At 51.8% G+C, this 24,673-nt stretch overlaps 9 protein-coding genes across 9 annotated transcripts; 4 read left to right on the top strand and 5 right to left on the bottom strand.

Moving 5' to 3' along the window:
• Nucleotides 1-88: 88 nt before the first annotated feature.
• V1518DRAFT_403483 (PIG-P-domain-containing protein) lies at nucleotides 89-955 on the top strand (the record flags this gene model as incomplete). The annotated part of the gene is made up of 2 exons (XM_066901870.1): nucleotides 89-166; nucleotides 233-955. The coding sequence occupies 2 exons, from the start codon at nucleotides 89-91 to the stop codon at nucleotides 953-955; spliced, it is 801 nt and encodes a 266-aa protein (XP_066762557.1).
• On the bottom strand, nucleotides 625-2,229 carry V1518DRAFT_410510 (Striatin family-domain-containing protein). Its single transcript, XM_066902617.1, has 6 exons — nucleotides 2,020-2,229; nucleotides 1,771-1,957; nucleotides 1,647-1,711; nucleotides 1,322-1,588; nucleotides 817-1,268; nucleotides 625-753 (listed from the first exon to the last, which is right to left on the bottom strand). Exons 1-5 carry the CDS (start codon nucleotides 2,180-2,182, stop codon nucleotides 1,006-1,008), a joined length of 945 nt encoding a protein of 314 aa, XP_066762556.1. The 5' UTR covers nucleotides 2,183-2,229; the 3' UTR covers nucleotides 625-753; nucleotides 817-1,005.
• A 65-nt stretch (nucleotides 2,230-2,294) lies between these two features.
• V1518DRAFT_410507 (inorganic phosphate transporter Pho88) lies at nucleotides 2,295-3,435 on the top strand. Its single transcript, XM_066902616.1, has one exon. The coding sequence runs from the start codon at nucleotides 2,377-2,379 to the stop codon at nucleotides 2,947-2,949; it is 573 nt and encodes a 190-aa protein (XP_066762555.1). The 5' UTR covers nucleotides 2,295-2,376; the 3' UTR covers nucleotides 2,950-3,435.
• V1518DRAFT_410506 (cyclophilin-like domain-containing protein) lies at nucleotides 2,947-4,705 on the bottom strand. The gene has a single exon (XM_066902615.1). The coding sequence runs from the start codon at nucleotides 4,579-4,581 to the stop codon at nucleotides 3,115-3,117; it is 1,467 nt and encodes a 488-aa protein (XP_066762554.1). The 5' UTR covers nucleotides 4,582-4,705; the 3' UTR covers nucleotides 2,947-3,114.
• A 30-nt stretch (nucleotides 4,706-4,735) lies between these two features.
• On the bottom strand, nucleotides 4,736-6,202 carry V1518DRAFT_410504 (uncharacterized protein). Its single transcript, XM_066902614.1, has 3 exons — nucleotides 5,422-6,202; nucleotides 5,246-5,365; nucleotides 4,736-5,189 (listed from the first exon to the last, which is right to left on the bottom strand). Exons 1-3 carry the CDS (start codon nucleotides 5,969-5,971, stop codon nucleotides 4,843-4,845), a joined length of 1,017 nt encoding a protein of 338 aa, XP_066762553.1. The 5' UTR covers nucleotides 5,972-6,202; the 3' UTR covers nucleotides 4,736-4,842.
• Nucleotides 6,203-6,223: 21 nt separating this feature from the next.
• On the bottom strand, nucleotides 6,224-8,172 carry V1518DRAFT_52244 (phytase B precursor). Its single transcript, XM_066906615.1, has 2 exons — nucleotides 7,599-8,172; nucleotides 6,224-7,537 (listed from the first exon to the last, which is right to left on the bottom strand). Exons 1-2 carry the CDS (start codon nucleotides 7,951-7,953, stop codon nucleotides 6,477-6,479), a joined length of 1,416 nt encoding a protein of 471 aa, XP_066762552.1. The 5' UTR covers nucleotides 7,954-8,172; the 3' UTR covers nucleotides 6,224-6,476.
• Nucleotides 8,173-9,734: 1,562 nt separating this feature from the next.
• Nucleotides 9,735-11,050, bottom strand: V1518DRAFT_52313 (tyrosine phosphatase family-domain-containing protein). The gene is made up of 4 exons (XM_066906616.1): nucleotides 10,915-11,050; nucleotides 10,726-10,859; nucleotides 10,538-10,665; nucleotides 9,735-10,478 (listed from the first exon to the last, which is right to left on the bottom strand). Exons 1-4 carry the CDS (start codon nucleotides 10,958-10,960, stop codon nucleotides 10,022-10,024), a joined length of 765 nt encoding a protein of 254 aa, XP_066762551.1. The 5' UTR covers nucleotides 10,961-11,050; the 3' UTR covers nucleotides 9,735-10,021.
• A 608-nt stretch (nucleotides 11,051-11,658) lies between these two features.
• On the top strand, nucleotides 11,659-14,056 carry V1518DRAFT_410495 (uncharacterized protein). The gene is made up of 3 exons (XM_066902613.1): nucleotides 11,659-12,011; nucleotides 12,110-12,345; nucleotides 12,405-14,056. Exons 1-3 carry the CDS (start codon nucleotides 11,829-11,831, stop codon nucleotides 13,981-13,983), a joined length of 1,998 nt encoding a protein of 665 aa, XP_066762550.1. The 5' UTR covers nucleotides 11,659-11,828; the 3' UTR covers nucleotides 13,984-14,056.
• Nucleotides 14,057-15,004: 948 nt separating this feature from the next.
• V1518DRAFT_368916 (golgi-body localization protein domain-containing protein) lies at nucleotides 15,005-24,286 on the top strand (the record flags this gene model as incomplete). The annotated part of the gene is made up of 6 exons (XM_066901250.1): nucleotides 15,005-17,953; nucleotides 18,017-20,756; nucleotides 20,811-20,950; nucleotides 21,006-21,812; nucleotides 22,692-23,994; nucleotides 24,048-24,286. The coding sequence occupies 6 exons, from the start codon at nucleotides 15,005-15,007 to the stop codon at nucleotides 24,284-24,286; spliced, it is 8,178 nt and encodes a 2,725-aa protein (XP_066762549.1).
• Between the last annotated feature and the right edge of the window lie 387 nt (nucleotides 24,287-24,673).

Below are 24,673 nucleotides of genomic sequence, written 5' to 3'. Positions count from 1 at the left end.
CACCACCCGCTTATATACCCCCTCTTTCGCCTGCACAATGAAGCGCAGCAAGTCCTCAAACTCCCTCCGTCGTCGTCCACGGGGCAACATGTCCTCGCCTGCTCTTGACTCCATGCAGGACCAGTCCTGGCAGTTCCAACCTCCATTCTACAACCACCCTCCCACTGTGTGTGCCCTCGTGTCCCATTGGCGGCTCTCTCGCAAGCAATTGTACGAACTGACTTTTCTATAGCCCCTCCGAAAACCTGCCAGCAGTTCCTTTTCACTTTTTGCCTCCAGCCGCAGCTCTCCACGCGCGTCAATGCGTCGCGCTGGCTCGTCCGCGTCAACGCTGTCCGAGATGGACAGAAACGGTGGCTCCGTGTCCGAAGGCGATGCGGCCGCCGCTGCTAGGGCGCGCGCTTCTGCATCCACGCCATTTCTCATCTCGGCCTCGTTGTCTTCAAGTAACCATCAAACGCGCTCCGTCCGCCTGCCGCTGCTCGACACCGCGTCTGACTCGGACGTGGACATACCTACCGGTGACAAGCTTGCAAAGGAATCTGACGTGACAGTCGGCGGCGACGCAGTGCCACCGGAGCGCGAGTACTTTGGCTTTGCGCTGTACGTGTCCTCGACCTTCGCGTTTATTATTTACATTCTCTGGGCGTTCTTGCCACAATCGGTGCTTCACGGGCTCAAGATCTACTACTACCCCTCGCGGTGGTGGGCGCTTGCGTTTCCGTCGTTCTCGGTCATGTTGGTTGTTTACATCTATATCGCGTTGGTGAGCTACAACGTTGAGATCCTCACACCGGGACTCGACGAACTACGCACCCTCACAGACGAGTACGCCGTCATTTCGCAGGACGACGCGCATCTGTGGAAGAGCACCGACGGTGTTTGGGACTTGCCGATCGAGTCCGTCAATTACGTGCTGTACTCGGAACGCCACGACTCCGGTGTAGAGGACTAATACTGGATGCTTTTCATTGTGATACATATCACTGTAGAGCGCCCGATCGGTCATTCTATATACCGCAGCACGCCGCTAGACTGTTCGCCTTGGTCGCTAAAGTCCCAGGCGTCGTGCTCGTCGACGGGACTGGTGCTAACTATGTGCTCCCCAATCTGGATCGTCGACGATGGTGGTGGTGCTATTGCGGTGCTGCTGGGCGCCTCGGAGTCAGAGTTGGTTGTAATTCCGGCGGTTGATGTCGTCGCCGTTGCTGCGCCGAAAGATGCTTGGGTGCTCATGCGCTCACTTCCAGCGAATAGTGGCCGACTTTCTGCATCCTCAGTTAGAATCATGGCACCGCTTTCCTCATAACAATCTGCACACCTGTAGTGTTGGGACTCTGCGCGAAACGCATTCCTGGGGTGGGTCGCGAATTATCAACATTAATCGAACTCAACTCTTGTGGTGCAGGGCCCCCGTTGCTGATGCCTGACGCGGCTGTGGGTACGGGAATAGAGTCTGCAAACACAAGCAGGTAGGTAACCTCCTGCATACACTTTTCTAGGTACTGCCGCGTCTTTTCTCGGCGCTTCTCAAGCTCATCGATGTATGCTGGCTGTGGAATGAATTCTTCTGGTTGTTGCTGTGGTGCTGTCACAGTCGGTATTAGTAGGGGGGTCGCGCAGTTTATAGGTCGTCCCGGACATACACAGAGTGACGGCAGCAGCGCCGGCTTCCGCGGCCGGCGCATCGCTTGCTGGTGAGCTCTTGCTCCTGTGGGATATACAGATCAATACACCACACTTCATAGGACTATAAATCACCAAACACACCTCTCTTTCGCCAGCGCATGTTCGAGCATCGCAATGCGTTTAGCGTAGGACTCGAGCAAGTGCTCGGTGCCGCGCTTCTCGCCCTCAAGCCGCGCGATCCGCGCCTTCATCTCCGCCCGCTCGATCTCCCACTGAATTCGGCTCTTCTCAGTGCGCTGCCACTGCGTCTGCAGGTAGCGCATGACGCCTGTGTTTGGGACAGTTAGCTCGCGGACGTGTAACCCAGTTGATCCGGGGACAAGTGCGCACCCTGGAGTGTGTAGTCCTGTCCTGGCGGCAGCACTGCCCCGCCTTGTGTCTGGCCTGGTGTTTGCGGGGCGAATCCTGACATTAGAGCACGTGGTGGATGTGGTGAACTGGCGATGATGGAGGCGGTTGTTGATATGGCAGGCGTCCGAGCTTGCGAGCTCATCGCCCAGACGTCACATGATCATGACACAACCGCCCCAATCGAGCGTAGTTGTGCCGGGTTTCGTGGCATCAGCGGCGATTCCTCGTGCTTCTGGGCTTTCTGACACTTAGCCTCTTTCCATCTCCACTTCGTCAGGAACCGCCCTCCAGACTATACCCTCTTCGTCCTCCCCCGCGCTGTCTCCTACCGCTACAATGAACGCCGCAGTCAGTCAGATGGTCCTCATGTTTGGCCTCATGCAGGTCTCGAAGCGCATTCCCTTCGACGACCCCAAAGTCGTCAACTACGCGCGGCTGGCCTATCTTGCCAGCAACATCTTCATCTTCGCGCTCTATGTCGTCTGCCTGCTCAAGATCAAGCGCAAGAATGACCTGACGATGCTCAAGTATGTTGAGCCAGCGTCGCCTCTTGCCGGCTCCAACGCCGAGAAAAAGTTCGTGACGACAACCGTCAAAGAATACGATCAGCAGCAGGTCGTCTCCGCCATGCGCTCGTCGCTCTTCGGCATTGCCATCTTGCTCTTTATGCATCTCCGCCTCGGCTACACCAATCCGCTTGTCATGCAGACCGTCATGCCGCTCAAGTCGATTTTCGAGCAGAAAATCATCCAGATCCACGTCCTCGGCAAGGCGCCTGTCGACGATCTCAAGCGTCCCTTCAAGGCGGCCGCCGGCCTCTTTGGTATGGGTGCTCCGGCCGTCGAGACCGACAAGAAGACCATCGCTCAGGCCGAGACCAGTGGCCGTGGCGGCGCCAAGGAGGAGTAGAGCAGAGGAGTCTGTCGTAAAATTGTTGCCGCATCATGATGTTTCCGCCTGCTATGTCCATAATGTAACACACTCGCACGCACCTTTTGACTCCCCCGCATACGTTGTCAACTGTACACTTTCTATGACACAATCATATATACAATCACCACCAACCAATAAGCGCTATCGTTTCGCACCGCTTCGCATCGGCGGAGGACTAGGGCTCTTGAATTCGCGCGTGCTTCGCCGCTTCTTCTTCTCCTCCTCAAACGTATGTCCCATGAATTCCTGGATATCATCTTCACCGTCGCTTAGATTATCGTAGTATATGCACGATTGGCAGTCCGGCAGGTTATGCAGACTGCACAAGTCTTCCTTCACCTCTATGCCGTCGTCCCGCCGTTTCTGCTTTAGTGGCGGCAACGGCGCCTCGCGCGAGGCGGCGTGTAGCTTGTTCGTGAACTTGGCGAGCATTGCAAGCGTCTCCGCCTCGCGTACTTCGCGTTGGCGCTTTCGCGAAAGTCCCTTGTCGCTGGCAGCCGACGCGTTCTTACTCTTCTGCAGGTACATCTCGCGCTGCTGGGCCAGTGCAGACTGCTTTTTGCTGTTCTTCTTTGATTGCTGATCGTCATCGTCGCGATTTGAGATTCGTTTGATAGAGGCTTTCATTGCGCTGATCTCGGCGTTGATTTTGTCGAATTCTGATACGGGTTGGGCTGGCGCCGGGGGTGAAGTATCTTTTGTGCTGGTGGATTGTGGTACAGAAGTAGCGGCACTAGGCGGTTGAGCTGCAGCTTTGCGAGCAGACGTTCGCGCATCTGTCTTCAGCTTCTTTACCACAGGTTCGGCTGCGTCGGCCGACTCCATTTGTGGCTCTGCAGCGGCTGGGGTATTAGACAACCGCGAGTCATGTAGTATTTCGTGTGCAGGCCGCATCTTAAACGCGGGCACTTTCTCCTCTGCCTCACCATTCTTGTCCCCCTCACCATCTCCCTCATCGTCATCGCCGTACGAAATCTTGACTCGCGCCTTCGCCTTGCCTTTTTTCTTGACCAGCTTCTTGTGCGTGTCGCCCTCCGTCTTCTGTTGCCGCCGCGACGTCATATCCTCAAAATAATTCAATACGACCTCAGCACTCGTAACTCGCGTCGGGTACAGCGGCCGATCATCCTTGTCGAGAGCGGCGTCACCGATCTTAAGTACGTTATATATCGTATCCCCAACGACGCGCCCAAACAATGTATGTTTCCGCTGCAGCTCCGGCGTCGCCGCCAGTGTGATAAAAAATTGCGAATTGTCGTTCACCGTCCCAGACTCGTTCGCTTCCGCGGCCTCCGCGTTGCCCAGCAAGCCGCGGCGGTTAAACCGCAGCCGCGCGTTGAACTCGCTCGGAAAACCGTGCTCCGGCGGCGTGTCGTGGTATATGCTCACGCCTCCATGCCCAGTTCCTGTGGGATCGCCGGCCTGCACCATGAATCCCGGAACCACGCGGTGGAAGAGCGTGTTGTCGTACGTGCCGTCGAGGCAGTGTTGCAAGAAGTTGCGGCACGCGCGCGGCGTTTCGCGCGCCCAGAGCTCAAGCTCGATAGGTCCACTCGTTGTGTGCAACACGACTTTGGCGGTTGGCGGCGGCTCTAGAGCTGAGGACATGGTGGTGGTGGCGGCCGTGGGATGAGCGCACCCCGCGTTCGTGGGAACTCGTGTGAAGATGCACTGCGGGGCAGACGAGCTACACGCAGGTACGCACCCCTCACGACTCACTTGACCTACTAGCTAGGTGTGCATCCTTTGCGCAGTCTAGTATTCGTTGTTCTAGTTCGTAGCTCTATTTCTATTCAATCATTACATGTACCTACCAAGAAGAAGTGCAAAAAAGTTCGAAGTCGCAGCGGCCCAAGTCTCAGGGTGCGCTTACTTCGTGCCGTAAGACAAGTTCAAATCGTTCGCCGCGTAACTCCCCGCGTATCTCATGCGAATATGCTCCTCCACCGTCACTGGCGTGTACTTGGGGCTCTCGCCTGGAAGCACACACGTTGGAATGCACTCAATCACCTGGTCGAGCTTGCCGTCGTTGAAGAATGCAGCGCTGTAGCGGTGCTTGCCAGACGGCGTGCTCAGCACACGATGCATGGTCGACTTGAACACATCGTTCGTCCACCGCTGGAACAGGTCACCGATGTTAACGACGTACGCGCCCTCGACAGGAGCGACCGGGTGCCATGTGTTCGTTGGCTTGTAAAGAACCTCGAGACCACCGACTGCCAAACTAATTAGTTTTGCGCACTTCGCCAGCATCGGCAAGGTTCAAGCGTACCGTTGTCCTGCTTAAGCAGCGTCAGGGCGCCAAAATCGGTGTGTGCGCCGATAGCACGGGCGGTGCCGGACTGGTTGCCGACCGTCGGGGGATAATGATGACCGCGGAGCTTGTTGATTCCTGTATGTATGTTAGCGTACACTTGCATCGCGTTGGCTCAGACAATACGGTATTACCATCAGGGTCTGAGGCGTACTCGTCAAAGTAATTCTCGTCCAAATCCAGCGCAAGAGCCAACAGTCGGAACATGCTCTTTGACAGCTTCAGCATCTCCTGGTAGTATTCCTCCGTCGCAGTGCGGAACTCCGGCATGCCTGCCGGCCACAAGTTGTATCCCTGGTTGAACTTCACCGGCGCGCGGTCAACGCGCACCGTAAAGCCCTCCTTCTGATCCGGCTGCGCGTTTGGGTCAAGTTGGTCAAGCTTCTGACCGCCGCTCTTTTCGTAGCCGCGGTTGCATCCCGACTTTGCAAAGCTAATTGCGTCCTTCTCCTCATATGGCAGTTCGAAGAACTTGGCAAGCTGCATAAAGTACCGATCAATCACTGCATCGGGTACGCCATGGCCGGTCACCTGGAGGAAGCCCTCATTGGTGCACGCGGAGCGCACGGCTTCGACGATCGCCTCGCGTTCTGCAGCATCTGTCGGGTTCAGGAAGCCCGAGATATCGATGATAGGAATGTTGACGCTCCCGGCGCTCGCATTGACAGGGATGGCACTCGGCATTTTGACAAGAGAAGTTGAACTGACGATGTAGATGTACGCAAATGCGGAGACGACACCTTCAGAAGGCGCCAGGGACGATAAAGTTTAGCCTTATCAGCCGATTTGAGTCAATGCCTGATATAGAGGATTACTAAGGTAGTTAGGGTTCCTACGACTGGGGATACTGGAATTTGCCCGTCTCGCCAGTTCAGTTAGTTCCACTTACCGTCGGAAGAGACTTGTGGCATCACGTACTACTTAACAATTGTCCTGGTTTGGTGTTGTTGTTTATTCTTTCATATTATCTCCGCAGATAGGAACTTGCTCAAGTAATCTCTTCATCTCGAACTGGTCCGTCTGCATGTTCAAATTTGAAACTTCCAACGATCAAACTCATAGATTAATTTTATTCCCTCTAATTCGCAATTAAAAAAGCCAGCTCGAATATTACCAAACTATCTCTCTTCGCACGCCCGCAATTTTCAGATCATGACTTCTTTACGAACCCATCTTTATCATCAACCGATTAGTTGAGAGTGTAACTCTCCTGGTACGGGACGGTGTTGAAGTTGAAGTCAAGCGAGGTGGTCTTGTTGTAGTCCCAGAAGAAGGTCAAGTACTGGGAGTAGGCGGCCGGAACCTCGCAACGGGTGGTGTAGTCAGGCAAAATCTCCTGAAGCATAGTGGTATAATCCTGGAGGCCGCAAGAGTAGCCGGGACCGTCTTGGCAAGTCTCAAACGGAACAACAGCCTCGTTAAGCTTGACGCGGACGTAGACACCAGCATCAGAGGTCGCAGTAGCCGAGCAAGTCATGCGCTCCAAGACAAGATGGCCACCCATGGGAACCATGTCGCCAGTGGAGTAGATGTGAGGGAACGGAACGTACTCCAGAGGCAGATCCTGAGAGGGAACCAAAATGCCCATGGCAGAGAGAACGGGAGTGATGTTCGTGTCATGGACGAAGTTGAAGAAGAGAGTACCAGCGGAGGGGCCCTGGTTCAGTAGAGTCATGGTGGCGTTGGCGAAGACAGAGCCGATGGAGTTAGTGGTGTTCAGGCCGGGGCCGGAGCAGTAGTAGTACTGGAGATCCTGCGTGTAGCCGTAGCTGTACCACTCGTCAAGCGTGAAGACGTCAATCCAGGGTGAGCTGCCGCGAGCGTTCAGCTCAAAAGCGGCGAGCTGCATGAGGTAGTAGGCATTGGTGGCAGTCAGGTTAAGACCGTTCTCCTTGTTGAGACGCGCAGCAGTCTGGTTGAAGATAGCAAGAGTAGGAGAGCTGGTGAGCTCGCAGTTCGCGTCGGCGGAGTTGGTGTAGCAAGTCGGGGTAAGACTGTTGGCGCCCTGGGAAGAGTTTTCCGAGATGATGTTCAAAGCCGCGTTCGTGGTGTAGTTGTAGCCGAAGAAGCCAAGACCGAAGTAACGCGCGGTCTCGATAATGCGCTCGTAGCCGGAAGAGAAGATCGGGACAATGGAGCTGCCATCCCAGAGATGGCCGTACTTGACACGGTAGTAGCTGCCACGCTTGTGCGCAGACATGAGACCGGAGTAAGGACCAGAAGTGGTCTCCTGGGCAAACGAGCCAGCGGCTAGATGAAAGTTAGTTAGATGAGTACCAAGAAAGGGGGTGCAATACAGATGGCCACTTACTGGGAACGAAGTAAGTCCACGAGTTGGCAAACGCCAGACTGCCAGTCAAAGTCTTGTTGTTGGCGAAAACCACCTTCAAGGCGGCCTCCTGAGAAGCGCCAGTGCTGGGATCAGGGTAGCGCTCGCCGTGACGTCCAAGATAGATGACCTGGTCGACAGCACAAGCAGCAGGAGTCTCGGGATCAATACCAACACCACGTCTGTCGGAGTAGGGACCATTGCCGCCGTAGTGCTTGAGCACGCTGTACTGCTCGTGGAACTGCTGCTTGTAGGGAATCTCCTCATAGGCAGCGGGAGAGGCCACGACAACTGACGCGGCAGCAACTGCAAGAAGGGCGACGCTGTTGAAAAGCATTGTGGCGCTAGAAGAGAGAGACACGTGCGGATGAGGTGAGGCGAATTCGATAGTCAGGACCCTTACTCCAGTAGTTCACATTCCAACAGGCAAGGGATATCAAGGGGTATTTATCGACATCTGTTCAGATCGGCGTCTTCGCTGCGAGGTGTGACTACGTGCACGCTCTAGACACGCGTATTGGCCTTCACCGGCACCAGAAGCAGCTGTGGACACCGCGCAAGACGCAGAAAACTCGAGCCAGCTGCTGGACTAGCTTCGCGGCCCCGGAAATTGCAAATTCTGAGCAGGATCAGATAAACAGAAAGCCAGTGAACGACAGTATTCTGGCGCACGTGTGCGCGGTGGAGTGCAGCGGTCAGCGATTCGGTCCTGCCGTCGACGCCGTCGCCCGGAGCTCGAGGAAGCCGGTTACGCCATAGCTGCGCCCCAGGGTAACTAATCGAAATTAATTAATCGCTCGGCGGGCGCTAGTTCCTCCAAGTAAGAGAGATCGCGCGCACGCGGGTTGCCAACAGCGCAGGCGGGGGTGGAAAGCGGTAAGCAGATAGCGGCGGAGAGAACAGCGACGGGGACACGTGGGTTAAGTAAATGGAGGAGAGGCCCGGACGGAGAAGGACGCTGACGTGTGTTTCGACAGACAGTGGTCGAGACTGAGCTCATCCAGACTTCGCGGCCGCGCAGCCCGGACGCTTGAGCCGCCGGAGCCCTGAGCCACGTGCACAAGCACTCCTCGGCGTTCTTATCAGATCGAGGATATTGGCTGGCCAAGCGGCTCCAAGCCTGGGTATGAGTGCTTGTGAGGCCCTGGTTTGTGCCGGCAGCATTCGGCTCCAACTCTTCGACTGGCATGGCAGCGACAAGTTGGCACTGGGGAAGTCGCGCGCTGTTTCGCGCGTGAAGTTTCATGCGGGGAGCGATTCTACGTGGTCCAGTAGACAGACTCCCAGCGAGGTTGTTGCGCGGTGCATTGCGCGGCATTAGCCTATTGCGGAGCACACTGGTGACTTGCCCGATTGTCAGCTCGCACTTACGCTTGATCCAGATCCCGAAATAGGTCCTAATTGCCGCGTATTTTTCCTCTAGACTGCTTTGGGCTGCACGTCCGCGGCTTTTGACGGTGAGCTGGTCATTTTTGGAGGATCGACATCAACTACCTGCTCGAACCGTGTTCGTCGTTTCACTTGTGTGATCGCTACGAGCTGACCTAACTGGAGCAGTCATTGGTCTCTGCAGAGACTTTGGAGAGCCGACTCGACCAGCATAGCCCAGATGTCTTCAGCTTTGATTTCCCTTTTGAAAACGACCGCCTCGGTGACCTGATCAGCGGCGAGAGATGACTGGTACAGATCACGGATTGTGCAGGCAAAGGAATTGCTTGGTGGCCGTGAGAGTCCAGAGCGGCAAAGCTGCACCGACCAGTGGGCCTGATGCAGCACGCCGCAGATAACATATTCATCCCATCGCTCATATCCGGCCTTCTCAAACTATGCATTCACTTCGTCGACTAGCAGCTACAAGGGCATAGACATTCGGCAGCGCACAAAAAAACCGCTAATGCGCGAGAGCGCTATGACAGCTCTGGATCATGGTCGCGGTGACGTACACTTGTTTTCGCATTCAGCAATGGCGTCGAACAGGCACGTTTGTAGAGCTTCAATTCTATTTGTGAATTCCCGGCAAATCATGTCTTGTCTCAGTTATATGACAAGTCAGCACACCCGAATTATATACATGCATGTGATAACCCGGGGAAACGCGCGGATAATGCCAAATTTGACGTTTTGACATGTGTGATCCGCATCCGGCAAATTACTGGTCCGTCTGAGAAGTTCAGTCTTCGAACATCCATATATAGCTCAAAAAATTGCTTGGACGAGTATCCACCCGGCAGCAAGAGTGTCGAGGCCGGTCAACATCGCAATTCCATGTCGTGGACATAACACAAGGTCTGCGTTATGTCGCTCTGTGCAATGGCTCACTAGGAGGCGCGGTGAACAGAATGCAAGGGTAAGATCGGAAGTTAAAAGTTCCGCCAAGATGCGAATCAGATATACCTTGAGCAGACTTATACCTTGTTGGTTCGCTTCTCTCCAGCGAATGCGAGCTTGTCTTCGTACCACATGCATTCGTAGGTTATAAACCACATCGGCAGAGTCGTGATGTGAATGCGAGATCTAGACTGCGTGGTGAGACGAAGAAAAAAAGAGCTGCCGTCGTTGGCGGACTTGATTAAGCTTGGACACACAGCGAAGTCTTTAGCCTCTTCGATTTCTATCTTCCAGCCCTTGTAATATAGATCCTTCGATGTTTCGGATGACTTCAAATATGATTCTTCGCTTCCAGCCACATTCGAGCGAATCAGCTTCACCTTGGGTATCGAGAACGTCTTCAAGTCGACCATCTCAATATACACCTGGTACAGATACTGAGATCTGTCAAACGACATTTCGCGATACTCGTTTATAATTGACGAAAGATTCCAGTGTTGCAACTTCCGCAAAACACCAATGAAGGTGCACGAGCTAGAGACACGATTAATCTTCCACTAAAGTCCGACTGCAAGCACAACGGCCGTACATACAGGTCAATGATTAGAATAGGATAGTGCGTCATATTCAAAACATAAGCCAGGCAGTTCTGAACGATGTTATCGGGCAGAAGCTTCCAGTCCTCCTCCGACATCTGCCATTGCGGCAACTGCATGTGCGCCTGGACACCGAGTGTAAGCGATTGAAGGCAGCCTTATGACAATAGACGAAATGACCTTACAATGCTGATTTCATTCTCTGTAGCAAATAGCTCCACCGCTGGAGACGGCTTCTGCCGACTGATCAGCAGAATCGTGTTCAGAGACAGCGTTTGGAGGAAGGGAAAATTCAACGGATCGATTTCGGTACACCGGTCTTGCTGCCGATTAGCACGCCGTCCAAATTATACAAAAACCAGAGATCAACTCACAAATCCCTTCCTCAACAATACCAAAAAGCTCTGGTGGTGCGAGCATGGAGTGACACGGTCGTCTTCAATCGATCAGCTTCTGGCTGCTACTGGACGTGGAGCTCACTCTCGGTCCCCGTTCACATTTTTCAGCAGCCGCCGGCGATTGGGAGAGAGGGTTAGGTATGCAGGCGAGGGCCACTGCACGACCAACATGCCACGCAATCCAGAGTCTCTGAGGTAATATTTCACAGATACTGAAGGGTACTGTATGCTGTACGTCTACTCGCAAACCTGGCAGTGAGCCAGAATGTAGGCTGCGACGAGTTTCCGTACGGCGCTTGAGCTGAACCTGTGTGCTGGAGTCGACGCTCCCAGCGCGCGCTTGAACGCGTCCGCGGCTCCCGGAACGCACAAAGTTTTCCCGGACATGGGAGGCTTGCCGAACACGTGATGACAGGCCTCGCTTAACTGGGCGCTCATTTCGTCATTTACCACCGATCTGCAGACTTCGCCTTCGCGCGTCTGCTGCGCACAACCGCAGACCATCAGTGTCGACTCGTCCACTGCCCTCGATATGCATCCACAGACGTGCAGTGCGTCTGGCCGCGCGGGTGAGCGGCGACAGTGATTCAGGGGGTGCACGTGCGCGTACGCAAGTTGCGGGACTTGTAACACCCGCGCACCCAGCCCAGCCGCACCAGGCCCTAGCCCTTGCTTCTAGGGCTTTGAGCGTCCGTGCTTTCGCCCACAGTTGATTCGCGACTCCGCCAATTTGTAGGATTGCCCGGGTCTTGCTGGCAGCGGGCATTGCCTCTGTGACTGCGCGCTTCTCTCGAATCCCCAAGGTCATCTGCTCTGCTCTTGCCTCCGGGACACGCGTCGCTGTTCTTTTGCTACACATTGCGCCTTCCGGCTCCGTGCGCCGAGCCGACATGTCGCTCTCGTCACTAGAGTTGCCACCGGCGGGGGTACAACTGACTCCGGCGAACCAGACTGCTTCGGGCGGCTCCCGACAGGTTTTACACGTCCGCTTCTCGGAAACTGCTTTGGCGGACCTCATTGCTTCTGCAAAGTCCGACTCCAAATCTTTGTCCCTCCAACTGGGCAGCAGTCCGGTAAGTTTGTGTGATCAGTTTCTGTGTCAAAGTGCCGAGACCCGCGTTCGGACTTGCTCGGGTGGGACCCTCCGACAGGAACATCTAACACTCAGCAGGGCATCAACATCGGAGCCTCTGGCTTCCACCCCATTACACTATTGAGCGAGGCTGCTTTGGTTGATGTCTACACGTACCGTCGCGGCGGCCAGTCGTCCGGGACCTCTGACCCGAAGTTCGAGCTCGTGGGCAGCGTCTCGCACCGTGCCACTGTTGAGAACAAGACTATTGAAGATGCGTCTGTGAAGTTGAAATCGCAACATGAAGCAGCTCTGCGCGAGAAAGAGGCAATGAGGTAGGACCTCTTGGGAGACGGCTGTATTCTGCGGGCATCGCCGACTAACGACCATCTAGAACTACTCTAATTGACCCCATTCATCGACCGGGTTCTCGACATGCACAAAAGGCGATCTCTACCCCATCCCCGAGGCTCGCTCCTTCCTCGCCGCATTTATCAGCTATTGGCGGGAGCAGTTTATTGAAGTCTAGACCTGCGCTGGCTCCATCCTCGCCAAAGGCAAGCAATCTGATGAGATCACTTCAGATGCGCACTCTGCATTTACTGGCTGTTGAGCAGCCATGCACTGTCGATAGCATTGTGAAACGGACTAAATCGAGTGCAGACGAAGTCAAAGTACTCTTGAAGGAATTCGCAACGCCGTTCGGAGCCGAGGCGGGGGAAAATACGAAATACGAACTTTTGGATCCCGCGTATAAGGAACTAAAAGTTTGGGAATGGCGAGCGTACGGCCCTTCAGAAAGAGAAAGCGTCATCTCCCGCGCCACAGAGGCGTTCAACAGACTGGGCGTTTCGAAGGAAGATCCTCTACGAATGGGACTAGTCGAGCCTCGACTTCGCACCAGCCCGGGAGAAAAAATTGATGACGTGGCGCGACCGAACCAGGCAGATCTCATCGTACCGGCTCTCAAGCTCAATGACACTCCTCTTCCTGCTGCGATTATGCCAGAGCCGTCATCTACAACAGAGCGGGACTTTGTTGCAGATTCGCAGAGTAATCGTGTTGCTCAAGGCACGAAACGAGTAGGCGGTGGACTACTCACTTCGTCCGCAAAGAAGCCGAAAACCTCAAGAGACGGAAATTCTTCGCCGTTGATGTCATCATCTCAGTCTGCGGCTGACGATACGAAATACAAACCAGACAAATCTGCCAAAGCACAGCGCTCACAGTCTCCAGCTACTACGACGGCGCGTTCTAATTCCAAACCAAATGGCCTGCTGATTAGACACCCTAAGGAAGCTCCTTCATCAAAGGCGGATGCGAAAGAGAAAAGACCAAGCTCAAGCAAAGACGATTCCGGGTCGCTGTCAGTATCCTCCAGGACCGCACGGGTGTCCCCGTCATTAGGCGCCAGCGTTAAGCCGGTAAAGCGACCAGCTGCGGAAGGCAATTTCGACTCAGACAAAACCAGCCCGTCGCAACTTGGAAAACATAATGATCGGGATGATTCAAACGATAGGGCAGCGAAGAAGAGAAAGGTAGCACCGCCGCAGCCAGCAGAGTCCAGAGACCGATCACGTTCGCCAAGCTCATCATCGTCAGGAGACAAGTCGCCGCGGAAGCCATCTCCTCTGGGTACTGTATCCCCAGTATCGGCTGCTTCGTTGGCATCGGAATCTCGCAGGGCCACATCCGTGGCGAGCGCCAAGGACGCGAATGCTGAAAAGACGGAGCTACTAAAGCTGGCAATTCGGTTCAAATCATCGTATGAGGAATATCGAACGTTGTTCGCAGAGGTGCGGCAATACGAGAAGGACGCAGAAGAGAAGCGCACCGCATTGAAGATTCCACGATCCGGATCTGGGACCTCAATGGCATATGAAACAAAAAAGGAGAAATTGTTGCAGCTGCATAACAAGTTGGTGTCCTGGAAAACGCGACTTTGGCGCGAAGCTCCGAGGTTCTCCAGCTGATATCCACATGATACTTGAGCATTTTAAGGGCATTTAGCTAGTCATCAAGGTATAAGTTTTGAAGCCAGAGAAATCGAACTACCGGCTCTTGCTGGCACATACAGAGCGCAAGAGTTCGGAGCCGCCATTATTTGGTCACGTGTGAAGCATATGCGCTGAGCCGCGTGCGGCTACAATGGGACTTGAACTGTCGAAGGCATGCCCTTGACAGCTTGGGCTCTGAATACGGTGTGACTTGAATCCACAGTTGGAGCTGAACACACCTACGGATCAGCCGGGTTCAAGTCAGCTGAAAACTGATCTTCGAAACTCGAGAATACTGTTGCCATCATACTTAACGTGGCTTGAGAGCATACAACCCGAGACGAGCAGACCGTGCTGCTCACGTGGACCCTATTTTACCACACTGACACAGAAATCTCGGCAGCAGATGAGACGGCGAAAGTTCCTAGACACGCCCCAGCGCATTGTCCCTAAACTTGGCGCGAGTGTCTGCACGGCAGGACGCATGCTAGATGTGTAAGCCCGGGCATCTGATGCGCACTTCTGCGTGCTCCGCGGCCTGCACCGCGCGACCGCGTGCTATCGGATCGGGCGGATCCCGGTGTTAATTCATAGCCGTTGCGAACCTTAAAGCTGTCGCGGCAGCGATAGACGAGTCCGGGGCAAGGCTGTTGTTATGGGGATTATGCCACATCAGGGTCAGTCGAGCCGCTGTGTCGCGCTCTGTACGAAGTGCCCCTGGTTAGTGCCAAGCGCAGCCCCCAACGGCCGATATGATCACCAAGAGATCCAGCAGCATCGCGAACGAGCGCACTTGCCACTGATCCATTATCAGTGCTACCGGTTCTGCTTTCCACGTGAAGCTACATCAACAGGCCGCACGACTTGATTCCGCATTGCCTCTTCTACTGAACCACACGACAAATGGTGCGCGAATCACGTTGACGGAGGTTGCACGACGTCATCTCTGTTGTCGCTGACTGACCTGATCCAGTTCATATAGTCTCTCGAGTGAACGATGCAGCGCCCCGAGGGCATTTCTCTCATGCTCGTTGAGCTGGGGGCGGCTTTTTTCTTGGCTCACTTGCTTGCGTTTGTCGTCTTTGGCTTTATTCGCATCGTCACTGGTGTCTCTATAAACCGCCTTGGATACCTCTCGCTCCGACACATCTCGTTTTCTCTGCGGTCTGGCATCGTTGTCGACATCGGCCGCGCCAAAATCGACTTTCACAGACCGGCTTTCTCCCGGCCGTCATGGATCTCGCTCACGGTTTCCGATATATCCCTATATTTCGATTCCCTCGACGAGTATGTCGCCAGCGCAGGAATATTGAGCTCGTCAGCGTCATTCCATTTTTCCTCGACCTCTAATCTCGCCGCGGCAATAAAAACCTCGGCGACATTAGATGCGGCACATACTCTTATGTCGCACATCGCCTCTGCGTCCGGCACGCCGACGATTGAACGCGACAACGCCATCAGGACTCTAATCAAGCGCTTCACGTCCGCAGTGATCACAATACATCGACTGCTCAAGTTTATTCGCCTTGTCGACTTGAACGTTCGGAATATCTCATTGATCACGGAAGACATAGGTACAATCAACATCCGCAGTATCTCGTTTAACGCAGACCAAGTCAATCCGGAGTCAAAGCTTCCTCACTACTTTTCGGCTGCATGCGAGGCTGACGAGCTAAAGAGCGGCGAGCTGGCAGCAGTGACTTGGCGATTTGGGCTCAAGGATGTTTTTTACATTCCTGATCGTTCGCACGCCGAGGAGATTCTCGACGTGTTTCAAATCGACCTTCATGAGACTTTCTTCCGGAGTTCTTTCAAGACGCGAAATTTATATGTCAATGTTCGCGTGGGCAACCTGAACATGCCGTATGATTCTTTTCTTATTATGCACTCTCGGATGAAGCTTCGTCGAGCGCGTGCTTTGGCTCGAACGCCAGCGTCTCAGAGATCGCCGCGAGTAGTCGCACAATCTGCGGCGAATTTGCCGCCCGAATTTTTCCAGGCTGCCTATAAGCTGATCGACATAGTCGGTGAAATACGAATTCATGCGGCAAAGTTAGGTATTTATAAGTTCTCGCCTCCTACTGCGTTCGAGCACCTGGAATTGACAAAAGCCCACCCGATAAACTTCAATATCACCGCCAAAGACTTTACAATCGACTTGCGGCGACTCAGTTCGAACAGTCCGGGACATCGCATGTTTTTTGACTACGCAGATGTCTCGCACCAGGCTATTCTTACGGCGATTTCAGTCACAGTTGGCTTACATGATACCCGTACCGGCGTTTACGACGAACTGGTGTACGTACCGATGATCACCATGACATCTACGACAAATTTCCTTCGGAAATCGTTGGATATTTATACCCGTGCTGAGAAAGACCAAAATTCGTCGTTGTTGAAAGGCAGTCTTACCATCACCTCTCCAGCCGTTGATGTTCGTGCTCGTCATCTTCCGCTGTTTGTCGCGATGATATCAGCTTCGAAGACAAGGAGCGATCGCAATAAGAAACAATATCCGTTACGAAGGAATTCGACTGTCCTGGCGGCGCAGCAAGCAATCGGACTCGTTGCTCTGCTACCCAGGACTATAATCAAGCTTACAATCGAGGAACCAGCTGCTCGTATAAAGGTATCGGAAGCCGAAGTCGAACTGGTACATGGGATCGATGAGGACGGCAAACTCGAGAATGACAACGATCGGCTCTTGGCATCATCTTGTTCCTTGATCTCTTGCCAGTTTGAGTCGTCCCACACCTCTACACCGTACTCGCACTATGGCGCAACAATGTCATTTCGATTGTCAGACCTGAGAACCTGGTTGCGGAGTCCTACTGGTCCAAGATATGATCTTCTCAAGGCAGAAACACTGCTATTTAAGCTTGCTGCGGAGACGAGTCCAAATCTGGATGTGTCCGTCACCGGATATATCGGTTCATTCGGGCTATCTCTTACTCGTCCGGAAATTATCAGCAGTCTGAAGGATTTACTAGCCCATGTGCGATTTGAAGTCAAATCGCTTCATTCTATGGTGCAAGAGACTGCTTCTGAAGTTGAAAAGGAGTATGACTCTTCGAGCGATAACCAATATCGCGTTGCTCACTCGGAGCAGAATCTGTTGAGTCGAGTACCATCATGGCTTTCTCATATGCGTATCGAAGGTGCCGATATCACGCTGTCAACCTCGATAGTCGACAACCATGCCGACACGGCACACTGCGGCGGCGGTACTTCTAATCAGCTGGAATCCTGGATTATCGAATACAAACCGCATGTTCCGATGCACCACTCGCGGAAGTCCAACAGACGACAAACAAGGTCGCCGCAGGATAGTCCAAAATCGCCACGCTCTCCGGATGCCGATGCATCTTCGTGGTCAAATTACCCTCGAGATAGGCGGAGACTGGCTCTCGCTGTTAGAGGCGTTGAAATTTGTACGATGGATTTGGATGGAGTTGTGGACCGCGCAACTCCATTGATATCGATGCCGGACATCGAATTGGCGGTCGCCTCATATTTCGATGACTTCGTGCCGGTAACGGAGTTTAATGTGCTTCTCAAGAAGATGACGGTTAATTATTCGATTCTTCATCATTATTCCATGCTTCTCTCGTTAAAGACCATCACACAGACTTTCAGCAGATGGTGGCCTGACCAGTATCAGCGATATCAGCAGATTCATCCTGCCAGATTAGACTCCAATAGTAAACATATAGTATATGTGGACGTCCGGACTCAGCAAATTTGTGCGAAGATACGACTACCCGGTGCGCCTACACTCATGCTGGAGACGGTCGGCCTTGAGTTTTCACAACGTACTACAGGAATTCCACTCATGCGGGCAAAATATTTGAGATTATTTGTCGAATCCCCTTCTGTCTTCGACGCCTGGGAGCGTCTGATTGTACTACGACATTTACGAGTCGAGTTCAAGAGACACCACCCCCACGTCGAATTTGAGAATAAGTCGCTGGGAAAGGTGATTTCTGAGGCAATCGCGGACGACTGGCAGCCGAAGTCCGGCAACACGTCGAGCGCAGCGCGGGTCGAAGATGACATCATTTTTGATGCTGATACGATGTCTATTTCGGTTCCTTACGGTCTATTGCCTTATCAGCTGTTGGAAGGTATTATCAGTTCGATCAAGGCACTCAAGCAATTGCATCATCAGTACAAGTACGACACCGATGAGTACATATTGAGTCCGCAGGTTGAAAAGCCGAAGAAGTTCCCACGTGTGCGTGTGCGTTCCAGATTATTAGAAATGTGGCTTGACGACGATCCATTTGAAGCTAGGCTGGGTATCATTTTCCGAACAGGTCTGATTGAGATGAATTCACGAATTGCGCGAGAAGCCGCATTTGAAGCCAAAGTTCAAGCGCTTGAAGCCGCGGCGGCTAAGCGAAAGGAGCAGCAGTCATCGGTCGGACACGAGAACGGCGAGGACGAAAGCGAGGCCCCGGTGACTGATGAACAGACTCAAGGCGTGGAGGGCATCGAGCAGCCTTTGAAAAATCCGACACGGAAGCGAGGCGCGTTCAAGGCCATGCGCAGTGGGAAGCAACGACGCGGAAAGCGGAGTCGAGTACCAGAACCGATCAGATATGCTCCTACTGAAGCCGGTGTGCCGTCTGACTCCGCTAAGATTTCTATGGAGGCTGCTTATATCAAGTTACAAGAGCTGCATTCGCAGTCGTGGATTCGTCGTATTACGAAAGCGCGTCGATCACGCACAGCGGCGAACGAAGCACAAAGGGTCAAACTTGCAGGTGTCGACGAGGTTGAGGCGGAGATTGCGGCACACGAGAGAATCATATCTATTCCGGATTCCCATCCATTATTTCACTGCTTATTTTCAGACTCGAATATTCTCGTTGATAAACCGACCTTCCCCATGGAAGAGCTGAGCAAGTTTTTATTTACAATCGGAAAAGGAATCCCGAAGTCCACGGAATATACGCTCTTGCTTCCGTTTTTCTTTCAATGGAACATGAGCGAGGCGAAGATTTTACTGCGAGATTATCCGCTTCCATTTTTCCATGTCCCGCCTGTCGAAGCTGTGCAGAACATAACTATGCCATCTTGGTCGTTACGGGGTGACCTGGTAATTGCTGAAGAAATGTTTGACGAGTCATCATGGCGATATGCTTACGTTCCCATTGTCCAATCCACAGATGGAAATGCTGACGAGGACTATACGATTAAGGTGACGCGAACAGTATCGCCCATCAAGATGTACTCAAAACTAGACATTTCGATAGCAACCTCCGATCCGACTCGCATTACTTGGGCTCCGTCTTTCCAGCCTGCTGTTCAGCAGGCAATGATGATCTTCGATACATTTACCAAACCGCCGATGGATCCATCAGAAAAAGTTGGTTTCTGGGACAAGATCAGATTGATATTTCATTCAAAGATGCGATTCACATGGAATCAAGGCGCTGTTCATCTGCTGCTCAAAGGCTCTCGCGATCCTTACCGAGTCACCGGTGAAGGTTCTGGTTTCGCAATGTGCTGGGAAAATAACGTCATTTGGAATATCAATTCGAACGGAGATCAGAGAGATTTTATGATAGTCGATAGTCAGAGTTTCATACTGGCAATTCCGGATTTCGAATACTATGTCCGCCAGATGGACCAGAATTACGAGCCAGGAGATGAGACTCGAAGTTCTACGTCTTCTGCTATGGAATATCAGTCGAGCTCAAACTTCCAGAAGATCATCATGAAGTTATCTGGGCACGTCCGATGGAAAGCTGGAATGCTATTTGAACGGGATATTGAAGACGGGCGACGTTCTTTTGATTTCATTCCGCACTATCATGTGCAGCTTCGTCGCCCGGATGCTATCGATTTATCGAAGCCGTATGATTCCTACGCCGGGTTTAGGAGTAATTACATTCACTTAGCGTTGTCTGTACTATCGCCTGCAGATCAGCAGTGGGACGCGTTCAAGACGACTGAGTCGTCAAGCACGAATTCGATCCATCTATCGCCGCTCGGATTTACACATTTCTTCAAGTGGTGGAATTTGTTCTCTGGTGAAATGGCATTGCCTATCAGAACAGGAAACCTTTTTCCGCTATCCTCTGTTTCGAAGAAGTTTGGCAGGCATCTTGCGACGATCAAGTACCAGTTTGTGCTTTCTCCGTTGTCTATATGTCACACATATCTCCACAGACGAGATGAGGACTGGATCAAAGCGCAACTTAAGTCGATTGGTTTGAAAGTCAGGACGAATAGCTTTATGATGGATATTCATCAACGCCGCGAAACGATTACTTTTACCGATAAGGTTCTGAACACTTCGTCTGTACGTAGGAAGATGAAGATCAATGTTGCAGAAGTCGATTTTCATTCTGCCGATATCCGAGCTATGACAGCTACATTTAAGGAGCGATCTCCGGAGGAGCTGGTGTCGCAGATCAGCGGCGATCAGTCTGGTGCTGACTCGGATTCGGAATCACGAACGGATGGGTCGGCTTTCAGTCCTCCGCTTCTAGGAACATTTAGGATACCCAACAACGATACTACATGGTTGGATATTGACGACTATACGGAGATGTCATCGTTTGTCGGAATCAACAACTTGATATCCGTAAAAATTTTGCCATTGCTGTATACGCCGCGATTTACCTACTACAGACAGACGGAGCACCAGCAGAAGGATGATATCCCGAAGCCAGCTGCTTCCTTGGCTAGTCTTCCTTTCGGGAATGAGCCGTCTCATGTTTGCCTGATGGGCCAGACCGGTATAATTGATGTGCCAAGATCTTATCTATTAGCGAGATGCTAACTGGTTGTAGATACGATGAAGTTTCAGACGGAGCTTATCGCTTCAAGAGCGCGCGAATTGGAAAAGCAAATTGCTGCTAATACTGCCTTGGTGGACGATTTACAGCGTACGGCAAGATTGTTTACAGAAAACAACGTTGCTCGGCAGAAGGTAAGCTTTTCGTTGGTCATCGGAGCAACCGGAGTGTCGACTAATCCGATTATAGTTCATGAGTGCCAAAAAGGACGCGGAAATCTTACAACTCAAGCATCATACTTTGCATCAGTTATGGCTGTCACTCCTGGAGTCAAGCGGACAGATTTCGATGGAAGATATCTACAACCATCAGCAAGCTCAGAACGAGGGCCATCCACAGCCGTGCTCGGTTGAAGAGAATCTATTTGCGAAGGATACTCAAGACGTCACCGTACATTTGCAAACGCTTCGCGATCTAGGAACGGATACCTCATTTGCGTTCAATAATCGGTTTATTTTTCATAGCGTGCAGATAAAATGGACGAACTCCGTTCGGAATACATTTTTGAGATATACTCATCAAGTTGGACAGCGACGGGGCTTGATTTATTACATGTCACAACGAGCTGTGAAGTTTATCGAAGACTTGGTCAAGGAGCAACAGGCAAGCAAAGAAATTGTGCCAGAATCCGTCAATGTCTCCAAACCAGATACCTCCAAGGAGTTTGAAGAAGCTGGTGCTGAGAAGAGCGACCTCGAGGAGATAGAAGAGCGAGCGTATAGCAAGTTGTTGCCGACAAAGTCTGTGGAGGAAAGAGAGAAGGATGCGACACAAGCAATGATCGATCAACTGCTAAATGATTCGGCAGCGAATTTCGTGGTGTCTGCTGATGCAGGCCAGGCAAATCGGCGGCAGGCTAGACACAGGTTGCATCAGCAATCGCGGCCGCCATTATCGAGGCCCAAGTCCTCTGAAACAACAAAGACAACAGTTGATAACAGCTCTCGGTCTGTTACTATCGAGGAAGTCAATGAATCGGAATCATTGCATTCGTCCGTTAGTAACACTCTAGGGCAACGGAGTGCTAGCAGCCACAAGACGAGCACGAGCGATGGCGGAAGCAAGCAAGGCGATGAATTTACTTCCAATGACGAGCCGAGCAGTTCAGATTCTGAAGAAGATGGCGACTCGGATGGAAGCGAATTGGACGATAGTGATAACGAAGTTACGGATGATGCGATGCTTCAGAACCTGGCGGATCAATATGTTGGTCGCGGAAATTACATCATCCGGCTGTTGGGTCCGCAGATTCAACTGCAGAGCGACTCTAATCCTGATTCGACGTTACTGGTAACATCGCAGAACATCGAGCTTAAGATCATTGCGATTATGGATAAGGACGAGTTGGACGATGACGTCAGTGGTGTCGTTCAATCGCGTTACTCCGCCAATTTGGACAACGCTCAGTTTTTCGTGTTTCATAAAGATAAGATGCTACGACAGTCGCAATGGCTGTTTTCTAGCAACACCTACGGAAGCAAGAGGCTTACTTCAGGATACGTGCCGTTCCATCAGGCGGGTTTTAGTACAACTGCAGCCGATGTTGATATCAATTCAGCTATTTGGCCGCCATGGGTTCCGCTGGAGAGTATTTACGATGGCAGTTCGCTTCGGGAATCGCAGATTGCTGAAGAGACGTCAGCATCTCTGTTTTTTGATAAGCACAACTCTCTGCGTCTGAAGTATGGCGAGAGAGTAATGACGGCCAAATCTGTAATTGGATCTTTGACGCGACAGGTCGACCAACTTAGTGTCAATTTTCCGAAAATTGTCGCATTTGTTGATTCCCTACAGTACTATGCGGTCTATATTATCATTATGGATCTGCTGATTTACTCGGAACCACATTCTAAGCGGTCTAACGAGCGCTTGGAGAAGATTTTGTTGGCGACTGATTTTAGCGATCTCTCAGGCGCTCCTGAAATGGTTGAAAGTTTGCAACGGGAAATCATGCAATTGGAAGAGATTCGTTTGCAGTTCCATATTTATTCAAGCGATTTGGATGAACAGAGTTGGCGCGATTTAAGAAATGTGACTCTAGAGCTTAAGAATGCGCGTGAGGAGCTGTTTTTTATCATGAAGGCGATAACAACTGGACAACGAAGACATTATGATAAGGACTCCGAGTCTACCGGGGTCTTACAATGGCATATAGCTGGTCGTCAGATTATTGCACATTTACTGCAAGAAGATCGAACTCCGTTCGTCGATATTGCGCTTGCTAATGGAACTTTCAGGCGCATTGAAAATTCCGATGGGTCAAATAACAATACTTTGTCGATTGGAATGCTGCAAGGCGTTAATCTCTTGAAGGACGCACTATATCCTGAGCTTTTATCGCCTTATTTTGAAGCTATGGATGAGGCGGATAAGAATCGCAAGGCTGTTCGGATTTACTGGTATCTTCTTGAGGCTATCGGTGGTATCCCTGTGATGGATCATTTTGAAGTCAACTTGATTCCGATGAAGATTCAATTGGAGTATGATATCGGTCAAAAATTGTTCCAGTATATCTTCCCTGGCGATAAACAGTCACCATTCCAAGTTGTGCGTGGAACGGATACTGCGAAGCCAAATGCAAGCTCGGCATCTATTAACAATTTGCGACCGGGATCTGATGCTGCTTCTCCTATTCTTTCTGATTCTGACAACAGCTCCGATTCTAGTGAGTACCAGGAAGGTTCACCGCAAACACAGACCAAGGGCTTTCCGTTTGGCAACCGCCGCGACAGCGGTAGCAAAGACAGGAGCTCATTGAATCTCACATCATGGGGCCGTCGTGTCCGGAGTGGAACTGAGTCATCCTTGCGTCCGAACATCAACTCATTGAGACGAGTTCCATCGAAGTCAAGGATTGGGGATACGGCATCAATTAAGTCGTTTGTTTCTGGCAATAGCGACAACTCGAGACTGCATTTGGCTGTTGGGTTACCACGTCCAAACGGTTTTGAGTCGCACATCATGAAGGACGACGACTTGACCGAAATGGTGCATCGAGCAGCTAGTTACATGACTTTTGTATATGTCACTATTCCGTCTGTCGTGTTGTGCATTAGCTACAAGGGCAAATCGACGAGGAACATCGAGGACGTAAACGAATTCGTTTTCAGGATGCCGACCATTGAGTATCAAAACAAGACTTGGTCGAATCTCGATCTTGCAATGAGATTGAAGAAGGGTGAGTTCCTTGAGCTGTGTTCTTGTATATTGTTTATACTAAGTTCTCTCCAGATGTCGTCAAGACCTTGATTTCACACGCTGGTGCGATTATCGAAAACAAAATCAAGCATGGAGGTCCGAGCTCAAAGAAGCGAAAGCAACAGCCGCTCATCCGACAGATTACAACTTACGCTTCATTCACTTCACTAGCGGATCTCAGTGAGACGCGCACATCGCGGACGCACACTGCAGGAAGTGGTTCATCGTCTACTCATGACAAGAAGAGCAGTACCAGTAGCGGCAAGCGATAAGCTGTTTTGTACTAACTTGTGTACTAATTTGTTCTTATTTATATGAAGTTAAGGCTCATTTGCGTGTATATTAGTTTACGGAGTGTTACATGTTATTTTATCCATCGGGTGCGGAATCTATTATTGTAAGATATGTGTAGGATATGCCAAAAAATTCTCTTCTTCGCTGTACGATTTACTTGTTCGATGTGAAACCTGAGGGTACTTTAAGGTGTAAGATAATAGAAGAGCCGGTGACAATGTCGATTACGCTAGCTGTAAGACAATTGTTTTCATTGGACCACATTGTGACACAGTGGTAGCCGACGGATCACAACACAACTGATGGGCTCACGGATTTCAACTGGAGTCGGTGAGAGTTGAGCTGAGTAAGTTAAGATTCGAATT

The sequence above is a fragment of the Limtongia smithiae genome (assembly GCF_038497785.1).
Source record: "Limtongia smithiae strain NRRL Y-17922 unplaced genomic scaffold V1518scaffold_1, whole genome shotgun sequence".
Lineage (NCBI taxonomy): Eukaryota > Fungi > Ascomycota > Lipomycetes > Lipomycetales > Lipomycetaceae > Limtongia > Limtongia smithiae.
The sequence above is the reverse complement of the archived record's forward strand: the minus strand, read 5'-3'. Positions and strand labels throughout refer to the sequence as shown.